The 16,074-nt window shown below is 40.7% G+C and overlaps 1 protein-coding gene and 1 long non-coding RNA gene across 3 annotated transcripts in view; one reads left to right on the forward strand and one right to left on the reverse strand.

Moving 5' to 3' along the window:
* Nucleotides 1-16,074, forward strand: part of LOC134554249 (uncharacterized) — a 126,899-nt gene that overhangs the window by 23,830 nt on the left and 86,995 nt on the right. The window lies entirely within an intron of this gene.
* On the reverse strand, nucleotides 6,411-14,434 carry IGFBP1 (insulin like growth factor binding protein 1). Its single transcript, XM_063404734.1, has 4 exons — nucleotides 14,053-14,434; nucleotides 12,152-12,330; nucleotides 10,486-10,614; nucleotides 6,411-9,342 (listed from the first exon to the last, which is right to left on the reverse strand). The coding sequence occupies exons 1-4, from the start codon at nucleotides 14,432-14,434 to the stop codon at nucleotides 9,205-9,207; spliced, it is 828 nt and encodes a 275-aa protein (XP_063260804.1). The 3' UTR covers nucleotides 6,411-9,204.

The raw sequence follows: 16,074 nt of genomic DNA on the forward strand, positions 1-16,074 counted from the left end.
ATATATGTATCTGTGATCTACACACAAGCAGCAGAATGTGGGCAGCACAAAGTAATATGTGGGTCAGTATCAGTTCAGAGAAAGAAGAGTTACCTCCAGGTACAGGTTAGAAATTATCCCTGCTAAGAGCTCCAGTGAGTGAAGAATTTCGGGTTTGGTGACAGAAATGAAACTAATGCATTAGAAGCATCCCTTATGTATTGGTGCCTTCACTGTCTTCAGCTTCAGTATTTTATTAAGTGAACTTCTTCAGCTTTTTTCTAGATTTTAATAAATCTTTCAAGAAACTAAGGTGGTCTTAGTTTAAATTAAGTTAATATTAAGAAGCCTCAGAAAAAAATTATAACATTTACACCTCAAATATTTGCATGGCAAGGTGTTATAAAAAGTCAAAATATGTACTGCAAAACTTGCTGAATTCTTCTTGAGCAGGTTTTGTCTCTAGACAGTACATGGGTACCATACGTAACCCAGATGAGTGTATTTATTTATTTTAACAGGTGTGATAAATAGCTGCATAAATTCCTTTAATTGACCAGAATACAAATTAAAGTTGCCTTGCAGGCAGCTCTATTATCTTAAAAACTCTGAGAAAGTTGCCTTTTTTAATAGGTCTGCTGTGCTATAGTTTTTGGAGCCCAGAATATCCTTTTACACCTTTTTGACATGCCTGCTTTTCAGGGCAGTGTTAGCTATTTGTGCACGAGGGAAGGAAGTTTCATTGAATGTCAAAACTACAGAATTAATTCATTTTTAGTACAGTCTGAACTTTTTATGACTAAATTTCACAGGAACCATACACAGTATTATTCCTTGTTGAACTGAGCCCTAAATTTAAGTAGTGTTTTTTTAAACTATTTGGGAAATCATCTTTGTGTATCTCAATTCACTCTCAAACTGTGTAAGCAAGGATGTCTCCACAGAGATTTCACATATTAGCAGTAGGAATTTTATTTAAAGTATGAAAGGCACTGAACAAGTTTCCTGGATGCCAAAGCATATTAGTATACAAAATGAAATGTTTATATATGTAGCTGTTTTCTCTGTGGTCCTGCTGTGCCTTTAGAAATCCTTCAATTCTATTAACTTCTAGCAGAAGAATATGCTTGCTTCCTCATTAGAAAGGGCTCCTTTTTCTTTCCCAACTCCCACTTTTTTTTTTTTCTTTTTTTTTCTTCCCCTTCCTGAGAGATCTGAAAACAAGATCCAAAAAGGATATCCAAGTATTCCAAGGACAAGATTTCTGTAATCAGTAATAGCTTCATCTGTAAGCATGCAAACTAGGTTCAAGGCCTTTAGAAGAGAAGTCCTTTAGTATGTCCTGTGGACCTGGGTATCTTCTTCTAACTAGAACATATTTAGCCATTTGGTTTTGGAGTCTCTATCGTTGGAAATACTCAAAAACCATCTGGACACAGTCCCAGGCAACCATTCCCTGGTGGCCCTGCTTGAGCTGGGAAGGGTGGACCAGGTCACTTCTAGAGATCCCTTCCAACCTCAACCATCCTTTGAGCCAATGCATATATGAGCCAATCAGTAGCAGTTTGGTGTCCCAAGTTCCAGCATGTGAGATTGTCTACACTATGCAATGTATCGATTGAGAAAATGTTACAATTTTTGCCCGAAAGAAAATTTTCTGGGAAAATGGCAAGTAGTACAAATTTGTTGTTCACCAGAAGTTTTAGTTTTAAAACTGCATTTTGTTTACTTCCAGTTCAGATTTTGCAGAAGTAGAAGCATATATACCAGCCTTACAGAAAATCCTATTGAAAAAAGCTTTCTTTTTGCTTTTACCCTGTACATATGTTAAAAAATGCAATTGACTTCAAGGCAGACTGTTGCTGCTGAAAAAATAAAATGGAGACCAGGTATTAGCAAAAGCAGAGGTTAATGCTCCAAATCTCAGTTTATCCTTGCAGAATTCATGTCCTGCTGCTGTATGCATCCTGGCTTTTCACTTCTGCTGACCTATCCAAATTCTTTAAGAGCCTTTCTCTATCAAGGCTTGTTTTACCCCACTGTTCTCTCAATGAGTGGGGATGGAAAGAAAGGTAGCAAAATTATCTCTGCAGAAGGAAGCTGACGTTTCATGAAGAAAAATCTCCTAATCTGAAAAGCTCTAAAGAAAAATACTGCTTCCCATAGCTGTTTGTGGTAACTCCCTCCAAAAGTGGAGTAGTGGAGGGACTTGCTTACGAGAGCCAGGTTCTGTGCATTTCCCTCACTCCGTGCAACTGGAGACCGGAGGTTGTTTTCGCCTGCTTATGCCATATCAAGAATATTCAAGGTGAAACTTGTTTCCTATGTCTACCATGTATCATGTAATTTGCACTCAGTAAAAAAGATCTAACTGAGCTTGGACAGTTGATTATTGTTTTATCACAGGGGTACTGCACACAACCTTCAGCCTTCAGATTCTGCCATACATTTCTACAGCTGCTGTTATCAACCTGCCAGTAATATGTTGCTGATCTTTTTCTGTTCCCTTGGTGGGGCTAAATGGTAAGGGCTCAGCTGCCAAAGCAGCAATAAACAGAAACTGTAGGCAAAGAAAAAATATGAAAGATGATTATTATAGCACCGTTTGCTCTTGGCTGTAGATGCTGAATGTGAGAAATCAGGTAGCAGCACAGTGCCTCTGTGAAACAGTCACATAACATTCTCATATGGGCCTGAGAAACTATGAGGAAAAACAGTCCTTGGAGAGGGAAAACAACCTTTGCAGGTGGTGTTTGTCTAACTTGTTGTTTACTTGGAAGAGACGGTCGAGGAGTATTGTTCCTAACTGTCTGTCTTGGTTTGGAAAGACAAGTATTTGTCATGGAAAACTGAAGTTTCCCTTGGAATGGAGAGTGTAAAACCCCCCCTCCTTCCAAATTATTACAATTTTGCAATTAGGAGCTTTCAGGCAAAAATATGGGAATAGGAATAACAGTTGTTTACTAGGAATATTAAAAAAAAAGAAAAAATACAAATGCAGTAGTACAAAACCACAAACAAGCAAACCAAACAAAAGTCCTAGAAAACCCTGGCAGGGTCAGAGATACTACCTGACACCCTGTTGTCAGGGTGTTGAAAGTCCAAATAAGTCTTTCTGGAGTAACAGATGTTGTTCTCTGGAGTAGAGATGATCCTGTAGAACAAAGGGTCCAGTGTTTCCAAGATGGGTCTGGTCTTCGTCTGAGAATTCAGTAGAAAAGCAGCTGCAGTAGTGTTTGGGGTTGCAGGTTTTATGTTGGTGGAAAGGCTTTGGCTCCTCCCGCTGAGTGGAGCATCTCACAGTGGGTTGAAGTAATCTTATCAGTCATGTGAGAGGCCTTGAATGGCCCATTCACAGGTGATGTCCCTCAGAGGAGGAGGATGGGTGCAGGAAGAGAGAAGAACAATATCCCCCAACAGGTTTCAACAGATGAAAATAGAATACACATTTTTGGTTCCATTTTCTGACCCAAGAGACTGTCCAATGATGGTCTTGTGTTGGTTTTCTAACCAATGAACCTTTACTCTTTTGGAACTGTCTATGAAAGAGGATTTTGAAGAATAAAGAATGCTCTCATCTTTGCTAAATAAGCTGGGAGTCATATCAATATTTCCACGCCATCCTTAAAACAATAACGACACTTTGACCTCCACAGACATCCCACACTAAGATGCTTTTCCAAAGAACCTCAGCATCTCCACATCAGCCTGATGAACTCCAAAGCACTGTCAGTAAGAGAAAGAAAAAATTACATGTCACTATTTGCATAATTATGCAAATAAAAGCCTCAGTATAGGCACAAATAGGCTTCTCTTTTTTAGCTTATGTCTCAGTTGGAGGAGACTGAGAGCAAGAGGAAGAGTGCTTATGCTGTGGTCAGCATAGCAGAACTGCAGCACAAAGGCTGTGCTGGAAGATCTGTGTCTGTTAGTCAGGCACTGGCCCCTGATGGAAAATGTGGCAGATAAGGAAGCAGCAAGGAGTCAAGCATGTGCAAAGCCCCTGGCTTCCCTTGTGTGCCCTTGTCTCTGCTGGGCTGCCCATGCTGTCACTTAGACTTGATAATCCAAGAAGGAGTCTGAAAAGATGAGCAGAAACTTTTTCAAATAAAACAGCCATGATCTGGAATGGACTAAATTTAAATTTATTCATTTAACCTTACTGTAACATCCACAAGCACCTTGCTCCCATATCTTTCTCATGGGATGCTGCCTCTTTCCCTGCTACCCTCACAGTAGCTTCCTTGCAGATGAACTTCACTCTCTGAGGGTGGTTGTAAGTCAAGGGAGGAGAAAAACGGAAAAAAAAGCCTTTGTTTGTTGGCAGAGCTATTTTCATTACTTAGAGTGTAAGTGCTGGTATGTATGGGCTCCTGCTCCACTGCTGGTTTTTTTGGTACTTACTTACTGGTAATACAGAACAAAGCAACTATTCCAAACAAGTCCTTTCCTTCTTTGTCCCCTCCCACCTTTCACCTAAAGATGACTAGGTAATATAGGGTGATATGTCAGTAAGAGAAACCTTCCACTTGCACCAACTCTGCTACTGTTACTCAATATATACCACCTACCCAAATCTCAAAGAGTCAAACACAATTAGGTGTTTGTTAAGATGCTCATGTCCCATTTTCCTGTGCAGTCTGGATATCTGCCCAATTCTCCATGCAATGTACCGTAGCAATTGGTCCATAAATGTGAAATGTGTCAGCAAACAGAAAACACTTGAGACCTGTCTTCAGTGCAGCCTGGAGAGACTGTGTAGGTTGCTGGCTTATCAGTGGAGTGATAGCTGAGGAAAAGTAGACCAACATCAAAAGTGTTGTCTAGAGATACACATAGAACTTGGCCACTCAATTTGCAGCATGATTAGAGAGGCTAGTGAGTAGTTTGGATATTTTTAAAGGCATTTTTTCTTTATCATTTTATTTTTAGTGTATTATTGTTATTATTATTAGTTATCATTATTATGGCTTGAGCGAGAGTTAGACATTGGGGTTGTTCTGCAATAGCAAAGCAATGATGTGTGTAGAATAATAACATAATTCTGAAATGTCAGTGCTGTTAGACTGCCGGTAAAGCACAAGCATCTTTACTTCTGAGAAAAAAACCCTGGTTTGGCATTTTTAGGGTTCCCTTGTAATATCTAGTGCAATGGGAGCTGAATGCTTTCCAGAAATGCATTAAATCCTGTGACAAGTCTCTGCCATGTGCCATTCCTTTTCATCCCACTTTTCTTCTTCCTGAGGAAAGGAAACTATATAATGATGCATTTTCCATTTACCTTTCATTTTTTTTCTCTGTTTAAGACTCACATTAGCAAGTGCAAGATCAAAGGAATATGTTTGTTTGTAAAGTAAAAGGCTAAATTTTCATGTGCTTAATACCTGTTGCATTTTGGACTGTGTCTGCAGGAAGCTGTTCCCTGACTAAGTTTTTCTTTTCCAAAGCATGTGTTCTTATGGTAGAGAAGTGACAGAGATGTTGATAAGCTTTCAGTGTTAGGGTTGGCTGCCCTTCACCACCATTTTCTTTCTCTCTTCCTTTCTCTCCCCTCACTTTCTGCCAGTTCTAGCTGATATAAACGTGTCTCTGCTGTACACTAAAGCAATGAGCAGAACTGGCTCAGGATGAGCACAGCCCAATACCAGGGGACTTTTGGTTGTCTTTGGACAGCTTTGGGGGAAATGGTGGGTAGAAAATGAAGTGACCTCAGAGGACAGTGACCTCATTTCTGTGCCATGAGCATTTTGTAGCTAGCATTAAGCCATGGGCAGGAGGAGGCATGGCTGGAAAAAACTCTGCTGCAGCAAACCTGACAGGGGTTTTTGCATGAAGAAGTACAAACTGGGTAAGTAGGGTTCTCACATGACGTGAACCAAACATCACAGATGCTCATCAGAGACCTTCCCACCAACTGATTTCTTTTTAGGTAGAGTAGGAGGAATGCAAGTGAATATGAAAGGACGGAGTGGAAATAACAAGGATCAGTACATACCCTTTACAATCCAGCTAAACACCAGGTGACCCAAGCTGCTGAGTATCCTGTGGCACCTTCCTTGTTTGCCCACTCATTCCCACCAGGCTTGGCTTGTCAGCACAGAAAGAACCATTGTGGCAGGCACACACTGAAGCCAGCACTGTCAGCTGGCACATGAAAGGAAAGGAAAGGAAAGGAAAGGAAAGGAAAGGAAAGGAAAGGAAAGGAAAGGAAAGGAAAGGAAAAGGAAAGGAAAGGAAAGGAAAGGAAAGGAAAGGAAAGGAAAGGAAAGGAAAGGAAAAGGAAAGGAAAGGAAAGGAAAGGAAAGGAAGGGAAAGGAAAGGAAAGGAGAAGGAAAGGAAAGGAAAGGAAAGGAAAGGAAAGGAAAAGGAAAGGAAAGGAAAGGAAAGGAAAGGAAAGGAAAGGAAAGGATAAGGAAAGGAAAGGAAAGGAAAGGAAAGGAAAAGGAAAGGAAAGGAAAGGAAAGGAAAGGAAAGGAAAGGAAAACTATCAAAACAACAATCACACAAAAAACCCAAATCCCACCAAAACAACAAAATCAACTGCTCCACAAACAGAAAAAAAAAGCAAATTAAAACTGAAAACCTTTCATTTTTCACCCTGATATTTGAAGCTGATCATAAAAAATTAGGACAAAAGCAAGATGTGTCATCTGTGGTGTAAATGTAGTCCAAGTTCCTGGCAGCATTTTTATAGGGAAGATAAAATTCGCCTGCTTTGCTTCCTTGCATTAGTCCTAATCCCAGTATATGGAAGAATCTGGTCCTAGTCAGACAGCTCATACCAGAGCAGCTGAGAAGATGTCTGTCCTGGTGAGTCCTGGCAAGATGTCATTAGGAGGCCAGATTGCAGATAAGGAGGCACTCCTCCCCTGCTACTTACAGTGGTAAGTAAGGGGCTAAAAACTTCTTAGAAATTGACCAGTCATTCCTGAATGTTGTGTAAAGTAACTTCTGCTTCTGGTACTTAACAATTAGAGGAAAGAGTATCTCCTAAACCCCTATCTCCACTGAAAACTCCAATTTTTTTCAGCTAGGATTGGAACCTTCCACCCTGCAAAACACTGGAAGTAGCTGTCCACTGGATTGCTATTCTGGACTATTATTAAATAATAGTCCAGAATAGCATTATTAAATGCTATTATTAAATAAACTATGAATTCTTCCCCTATATATATAACAAAAAGAATCAATTTCTGCTCTTTAGAGATAAACCTTTGCACAAGGTCTATGGGGTGAGAGCAGTCGGAGTACTCATAAGAGTGTGCTGTAGCTGTGAGGCTTTGATTTCCCCTTCTTTCTTCACCATTTTCCCTTAGCAATGCCATGACAATTGTTCAGTGCTGAGTAGATTCCCTGAAAAGGACTCCAAAACTTGCTGCTTCTTCATTATTTTGATACAGCGACTGCCAAGCATTTGGACATAGTGAATGTGGTACTGTAACACAGTTTTAGCCAGGTCTCACAGTAGGTCATTACAGACATTAGTTACTTACAATACCAATACCATTGACTGCTTTTATGTAGTGCTTTCCTTGGGAAGATCTCAAAAGACTTCACAAAAGAGGTCAGTAGTATATCCCTACTTTTAAATCTAGAGTGGTTTAATAGACCTCCATCGGATTGGCGGACATTGGCATGCAGATACAGCCAACACAGTCAGCAAGCACAGTATGAAGCCACAGAAATATGACAGGGACAGCAGAGATCTCCACGCTTTCACTTTGCAGTTTCAACAAGCAGCTTCCCTCTCCCATTTAAAACTCAAAGTTTGTGCCAAGAAATGGCAGGAGGATTTTAGGCTTTCATTTCTGCTAGACTTAGAAAATGGTGTCACTCTTCTCCCCAGCTGTTTTTATAGGAAGGGTTGATGCTGACTGTTTTCAACTGTGGGACTTGTTTACTCTCACATCAGTTTCTCCATGGACAAAATCAACTTTAAGCCAGAATGGCAGTCACTTGCATTCTCTTTTTCTCTGCAATCACTAAGTCAAAGGAACAAGTACGGTAGGGAAATGGACCATATCCCAAGCCAAGAGTACCCTCTTCTCTACTTTTAGAAAAAAAAGTGTCAGGCTGGGTTTTTCCCAGCCTCCTTTTTATAACCTCTGACTTTCTGTGCAGGAAATGGCTCTTTCTAGTCTTGATGTTGTAAATGTACTAATACTGCTGCCTTGGGCTTTTGAGTGGAGAAAGGTATCCAGCTTTCCTATCCAGAAAATTTTTTAATAACTTCCCTTGGAGGCTGCTGTTTTGCCCAAGGCAGAGGCTTGCATGGCACAGCTGGGACTCGAGGAGAGGACAGGCCTAGGGGAATGGGGCAGGAAGACCAAATGAAGGAAACTCTTTGAAGGTAAAATGAGCATGGCATTCAGGAGGCAGATTGCAAGTCTTTTGCCTGTTTTCCTGCTGAGGTCAGACTTTCAAAGGGAAACTCGCAGAAAACAAGAGACAAGGGCAGAGCAGAAGACTTTTAATAGCTCATTTTAAATAATATTGTCAATATTATGAATGACTTACACCTGTCAAAGGTGGTGCAGGATATCATATTGTGTTTTGCCATTTATCCAGTGCACATGTTAAAAAAAGAGATACAAATACTATCTCATCAGGAACTTCAGTATATAGTTTTTTTTAAGAAACAGCTTGGCATTGAAACAGAGGTGCAAAAGTAACATAATATGTTTACAAAACAGGTTTAAAATAAGTTTCTAAGCATGCTTTCTACTGAAAACTATTTTTTAAAGTTCACTTTTGCATCTATAAATACGTAGTACAAAAATGCAAGTTTACAAGCCATTTTTTCCCAATAGCTATGCCATTTGTAGTCTCAAGTTGCAACATTCCTCCAAGGTGATGCATATATTTAAGCTCAATAATATTAAGTATTTAAATATAAAGTTTTGAAGTGTTTGAGAATATAAATTAGTAACAACACATAGAGACAAAAATACATGCAGTGCACAATAAATAATTCATCAGCTTTACACATGTATATAATGTTATACAAACAAAATATACAAGATTATAGGATTTAATCTTGCAGTTGCTTGCATTTGTCACTTCAACATGTAGGCAATCTCAGTGCGGTAAAAATGTTATTTTATGGCGTTACTCATACACTCAAAATCAGGTGCACAAGACTACCTTAATGAAATGGCTCCTGACTGGAATGGTTCCTGACTATAACAGGCCCCACAGAAAATATGATGTGAAAAACCTTGGAGTTTAGTTTTTTTCTTGTGAGCTGACATGCTGTTGGCATTCTGGGTCTCCTTTAATTTCTGGAGATCCAGGAATTCTTCTACCGTTTTTTGGATAGACACACCAGCATACAGCAGATTCTCCATCCAGTGAAGTTTCACACTAGTATATTATTAGAAAAAAAAAAATCACAATAAGTAACTGTAAGATTACCTGTAAGGTACTGCCATCATAGAGATGTTGGACAGAATTAGGATCAGAAGGTGGAGACCTGCCATGCACAAGCTTGTTTTGAATGCAGTGGCCTGCAGAGCCTCTAAAAAACACACTTGATTAGGGAACCAAGACCTTAGCTCAGCTATCACAAGAGCAAGTTCAGATTTAAACTGTCCAGTCCTTGGTAAACAGCAGTAGAAAACAGCAATATCTTTCAGTGCCAGTGTGAGAAGTGCAAGTATGGCAGAATATACAATCTCATAGGGTGAGAGCAGTGATTGAATTGTGCCTCTTCACACAAGGAGACAAATAAGGTAGTATGTTTTTGTTTTTTTCTTGAGGAGAGGCTTAAACAGGTTTCTGTTTGCACTTGATTAGAACCCAGGTCACAGTGTTCATGAGTCACACTGTGATTCCGTGCCTAAAACCAAAGAGTCTTGGTGACAGGTTTATGCAGATCTACAAAATTTGTGTGCACAACCTGTGTTTACAGGCTGTGGCTTGAGTTTCAGAGCTTTAGTTAGTTTTGCAGATTATTCTCACTGTAACTTGCAATAGATTTTTTTGAGAGTATAATGGGAATGAGCAAATAACCTAATCCACAGGTGGCACAAATCAGTATTTTTGTTAGGCTTTCAGAAGGTTAATTTTGCTCCAAAGAGGTTTTTTTTCACTGTCTATGTAAGTTTTCCACTGTCTGTGAGCTAAGAGCCCACTTTTTACATAGTGATTGTTATATATTCAATGGGTTTTGGCCGGTAGTATGGCAGATATTATGAATTAATGTCAACTAAAGATATGCTAAGCAATCAAGTACATGGGAGCAGACAGGGTTAAAATATTTTGGAAAAAGCTTTGAGTGCACCTGTTCTCTGAAGGGAAAATACTCCTGCCTCTATTGCTGACAGCCACTGGCATGCAGCTCACCTTGAAGAGAAGGACAAACCATCTGCTTTCGCTATTAAGTATTCCAGTTTTCACAACCTGCTGCAAACTTGTGAGTTTGGGAGCAGAGGACTGTGAAAGTGTTGGCTGTATCAGGCTAGTCACAGCACTGCTGTGAGCAGAGAGGAGGAAAAAGGCACGCACCTGTTTGCTGTGGTAAAATCCATTCTTGTTGCAGTTGGGCAAGTAAAATTTGTAAATCTCCCCTCTGCTTCTCTGCTGAGCCTTCACCAATTTATATAGGGCTCTGTAGAGCTCCTTCTGACAAGGACCCTGCAAGAATACCAAAATCACAAGGAGGTCAGCTACACAAAAGGAGATCAGAATATAGACAGTAAAAAGCTGAAAATATTTATTAGGCATAAAGTCTGCACTAGACTGTTTTGCATGTAGTTTTTCTTCTTTTAGTAGGAGCACAGCCAGAAAACTCTGGTGTTGCATTCAGACCTTTGTTTTTATTCTTTGAGGGTTTTTTTCTGTTCTCATAAATATGGGGATTTTAGTCCTGAGGTTACAGTCTCTCCTGTTATGGGGAAGTAGATGTTGGAAGACTGGTACGTGAGGTTGGTCACATTTTCCAGGTTGCTGCACCCTTGTGCTCTGTTGATATATGGAGTATAGGTGCAAGACATTGATAGATGGTGCAAGAACAAACATCTGAATGTTATCTTTTGTACAGGACAGAACTGTTGCCAAAGCAACATGGAGAATTCTGTAGCTCTGGGACCAAACCCCACAGTTCTTGGAACTGCGAATGAAGAAATGTTTGCAATATTCACTGTTTGCACAAGTTGCTGGCTCTCTATTTCAAAGTCACAATTTCTGTACATCAATAGTACCTAAAACTTTTAATCGGTACAAGAAAGGAAAAGTGACTGAAAAAATATTTCTACTTTTGAGTGAAAACATAACCTCTGCTTTTGCAAAACCTCCCCATATTATCCTCTCGTATAAGTTGTCATATTCCAGTCTGTGGGTTTATCTGTGGCTCTGGGTGAGAAAAGCAAAAGTCCTAAAAATCAGAACTGCGGCAAATAGCACATGTGCATAACACTTCAAACTAAATCAGTGATTAAATCCCATTCTGGATATGGAATGAAACTTCCTAAGGTAGGGTTGTGATTATTATATTTTTTCTTATCCATTTTGTCGGTGACCATAACGAGCCCAGGTTTCTGTGCTGCCCAACTAAGCCAGCTCCATAATGCAGCAGTGCTGCTGCCTGGGACTGGCCTAACCGTGGTTCTTTGGTGCCCTCAAGTGGAACACAAACCTGCTTGCGAAGGCCCTACGCCCTCATTACCCATTAGGATTTTGCAGTGTTAACTCCACTTGAATTGTTGAGCTTTTTGTCTTTCTTCATGAATGTACTTAATAGTGTTTCCTTGTGATCAGAGAGAATCACTTTTTTTTTTTTTTTCCCCATTGGTATTTTATCAATAACTACATGGAAGGACTCCCTTTTACTTCACTGTGTGTTGGACCAGTGACAAATGTCTTTTCTTAACTAAAACAAAAAAGGAGTCCAAGAATATAACATAGATTCCTGTAAATTAAGGGGCCAGGTTATAATCTGATCATAAATATGGTGAAACATTCAGCCCCTACATGAAGTCTGTGTAGGATACACCTGATGCACACCTGTTATTATCTCTCCAGACATGTTGTCTGTTCCTCAAGCATCTGATGAGAACATTACAAAAGTTGGTTTGCCAGCTATTCAAAATACTGACATCTCAATGTTGCTGCTAGAATTTTTTTGTGAGGCTCTACTGAAATGGTCTCTGAAAGTTTTACAAAGAAAACCCACCTGCTCTTTCCATTTCTTGAGTTCAGATATTCTCTTCGCTTTCATATTTTCATATGCAGTGATGGAATTCCAGGGAATGGATTTATCCTGGCCTATGGGAAACATCAACTGATAGTTCAGCAGCTGATCCTGTGTTATTTCAGTGCTTTCCAAAGGCATATCATCAGGTTCTATAGAATCTGGAAATGAATGATACTAAGGTGAACATCTTCAGTGAAATTTTGCATTTATTTCTCAAAGTTTAAACAGGTGAAGAGAAAGATCAACTAAAAGGTAAAAAAGAGTAATATCTAAGACAGATCCATTACAGTAGGAATTTATTTAGGAATTTATTCCTGTAGGAATAAATTACATGTGCAGCATAGCAAATTATACTTTGGTAATAAATTCATAGAAGGGCTCAGCAGCTATTCTCTAACAAGTTGGTTATTTTATGATCCTTCAAAATTACTTCAGTCCCAAAGATGAAGCTGCAGCCAGTCTGTTAGAGGTGAAAAAACACCATCTTGACTACAATGGATTGTAAAAACTTGGCTAAATGAGAAAACACTGAAGTTAAGCTTGTAATGAATTTAGATTTTTGTCAGTGTGATGTATTTCTGGTTTTATTCATGAGAGGAAATGGTCAAGACCTCATCCCATGGTATCCTGTACTTTGTTCTTGTCTCATAAATAAAAAGGGGTAGCAATTCACAGGAGCCAGAAGTAGCTCATGCTGGCCTGCATTACACCAAACAGCAAAGGACTGGCAGAAAATATTTGGTTCTGCCTGATCACGGCCTTCATGCCAGTGCCTAAATCAGCATGTGTGAACTCTTCCACTGAAAGCAACAGAAGCTCTCTGGAACTGCAGGCAATTCATCATAGGATAATTTTTTTATGAGTCTAAATTACATGCTAGATCAAGGTTTTAAACAGGCAATGGACTAAAAAAACACCCTTTGACAATGTTCAAGAAAAAATGAAGAGAAATTGAGGAGAGAAAGAAAGGAAGAAAGAAAGAAAGGAAGGAATGAAGCAAGCAAACTCTGGAAAGAATCAAATCAAATTAAATGTAGGTAGCCTAAATACGCTGTTTAGTCACTGTTCTCTGCCTCCCCCATCCCTTCAAGTACAAGAGAAACTCCATTTACTTCTACTAATGGCTACTGTTATTTTGAATCAATGATGATGTTTTGTAATGCTACCGAGTTACCTTAATCACCACTTCATGGACATAGCAGTAGTGATGATGGAAATAATAATAATAATAATAATAATATTTTGAAAATGATAAAAATAACACTGAAGAAATTCCTGCCCATCATATAGTCTAAGATGCTTGAGAAGCCATTTTGACTCAGGATAATTTGGCTAGCACTCCACTACTCCAGGTACATTTTGCACCTGAAATGAACAAATGAACAAGGCACAAAGCCTTTTCATGCTCTATCATGACTTTTAGAGATGGACATCACCAAAGCATATAAAACATTTGTCCTACTGCAGCTACTGTCTACTACTGATGAAAAACTGTCTGCACCCTCCCAGATACTTTATTGTAGCTATTCTACATTGTCCCATAACTACGCTTTAGAGTTTTCATGCTTTCAGACTGTAGCATGCCAGCTTGTGACGAACATCTTAGGCCAAGCACCAGGATGCACCTCACCTCGAACAGGGTAAAGCACGTTTCCCTGGAAAGTGCATTCTAGCCTCCCTATTTCTCAGACGCCTGCCTAACTTCGCTCATTGTTCCCAGCTTCTGGCTCCCAGAGCCCGCAGCGCCGTTTCCAGGTGCGGCGCGTCGCTCTGCCGATTACCCCGGCTGCCCTCGGCGAGGGCTGTCCCGCAGCGCCCGGCGCGCAGCTCCCGACCCGGCCCGTGAGGCTGCGCGGAGCGGGGACCCGATGGCGCGGTACCTGCCGGCTCTTCCGTGCCCATCCTTCCGACCTCCCTGGTGGGCAAGCACGTCCCGTGCCCCTGGATGAGGGCGGAGAGGGGCCGGGGCTCCCCCGCCGGGACGTGGCAGCGGAGCCCCAGGCGGCAGCGGGCGGTGTAGACCCCACAGGGCTGCCCTGGCCCGAGGGCGCAGATCTGGCAGCAGTTGCAGCCCGGCTGCCGGGCAGCCTCCGGGCAGTCGGGCGGGACAGGCGGACACAGAGCGAGCCTCTCCGGGATGCAGGGGGCGCAGAGTACGGGATGCGCGCCGCGGGCGAGGCGAGCGCCCGGCAGCAGCAGCAGCGCCGAGAGCAGCAGCGCCGGGAGCGAGCCGCGGCACGGCGCGCACCGCAGGCCACTCATGCCGGTGAGCAGGGGCCGGGAGAGGGCAGCTCGGCGGCCTGGGCAGCAGGAGGCACTTCACATACATTCGGCTTGCCTGGGCCATTTATACAGTGCTTTGCCTGGGTATTACTCTTTAACCCCGAGTTAACTATTATCTGAATAGGAGGACTGGATCGTTTCACTGGCAGTTCAAGTCCCTGGTCACTCTTCCCCTCCCCTTTCACTTTCCCCCTTTATCTATTTTGTTTCCTCCGGACATGCAGGAATGCTTTTATTCCCTCACTCCCACCTCTTTGCCCCAACACAGTTAAGGAAAAATGTGGTGGAGGCTGGAGAGAAAATTGTCAGAAGGGAATGGATGGGTGGCGGATATCCCCTCTGCTTTTGCTCGTCACAAATGTCTCCTGTTCTTGATTTTTCATAAAAATGTAAATGTTCAAAAAACAAGGTGGCTGCAGGTTAGGAGTATACTGACATACTGAAGAGGAGGCCTCAGGGTAATAAAGCCATAGGGATCTTGTAACTACTGTGCACGTGCAAGTATGAGTTGAGTCCTTGCATGAACCTCCAGGAGTGGCTGCGCAGCTGAAGCAGGATGTCCTGTGTCTGGGCTCAGTTTTGCTACTGCTCCTGGGGTGAGAGGAGGATCAGTCCTCAAAACAGGCACTTCAGGGAAACCAGTATTTGTCAAACAGTTCAAAAATAAACGAGATACCTGCTTTTCTGTCTGTCCTTTTAACCCTCTCCATCTCCTCATGTATCATGTAGTGGAGGCATAGGTGGGAATTGTTTTTTTCTCCTCTGCCTGCAACAGTTGTTACTCCAGTGAGACAAAAAGTACTCAAACTTCACTACGCCGAACAGATTATTTTATCTTGGTATTCACGGCATGTACCAAGCTTGAAATAGCACATTCCACTGCAAAGTCTTCTAATACAGCATGATTTTTCGTTTAGTTGGCGGTTTGGTTTTTTTTTTTACATTTATCTTCGTTTGTAAATACATCATTTATGTGAAAGAAAGTGAAGCAGAACTGCAAAGTTTAATGTCATTATTCACTCTGTTCTCTGATATTGATGCCAAAGTTTTTATTTATTATGTAGTGATTTTTACCCCTCTATATTCTTAAATCAGTTCTCAAAAACATTCTCATTGATTACAGACTTGAAACGTTTTCACTTAACTACTTTCTTTTTTTAAAAATTCAGATAATTTCAGGCATCTCTATCTAGATTCACCAAAGTTGAAACTCACTTGCATTTTAAGTACTTTAAAGAAATCTAATTTTACAAATTTTAAGACAATTCTGTGGACTTGGCATGTCGGACTGGGAATAAATTTTGGCTGAAAATTTAGGGCATAACAATTGCAATTAGATTTTTCAAAGTCTTTCCTCTCTTTCATTTCTACTTTTTCTTCTACATCTGTCTTGGAAAACTATGACTCTCCTACCATTCAAAGTAAAGTGAAAAATATACAGAAATATGGCTAATTCCTCTCCCAAAGAGAAAAAAGAAAACCATGTAAAACAAAGTCTCTTTCATGAAAAAATATGAAAGAATACAAATGGAAAGTAAGCCAAGTTGTAAAATGACAAAGATCCAAAGAACTCATATGCATTTGTGTATGCATATGCATGTGTTCATTCACTTATCTAT

This window comes from Prinia subflava, chromosome 1, assembly GCF_021018805.1.
Source record: "Prinia subflava isolate CZ2003 ecotype Zambia chromosome 1, Cam_Psub_1.2, whole genome shotgun sequence".
NCBI classification, from domain to species: domain Eukaryota; kingdom Metazoa; phylum Chordata; class Aves; order Passeriformes; family Cisticolidae; genus Prinia; species Prinia subflava.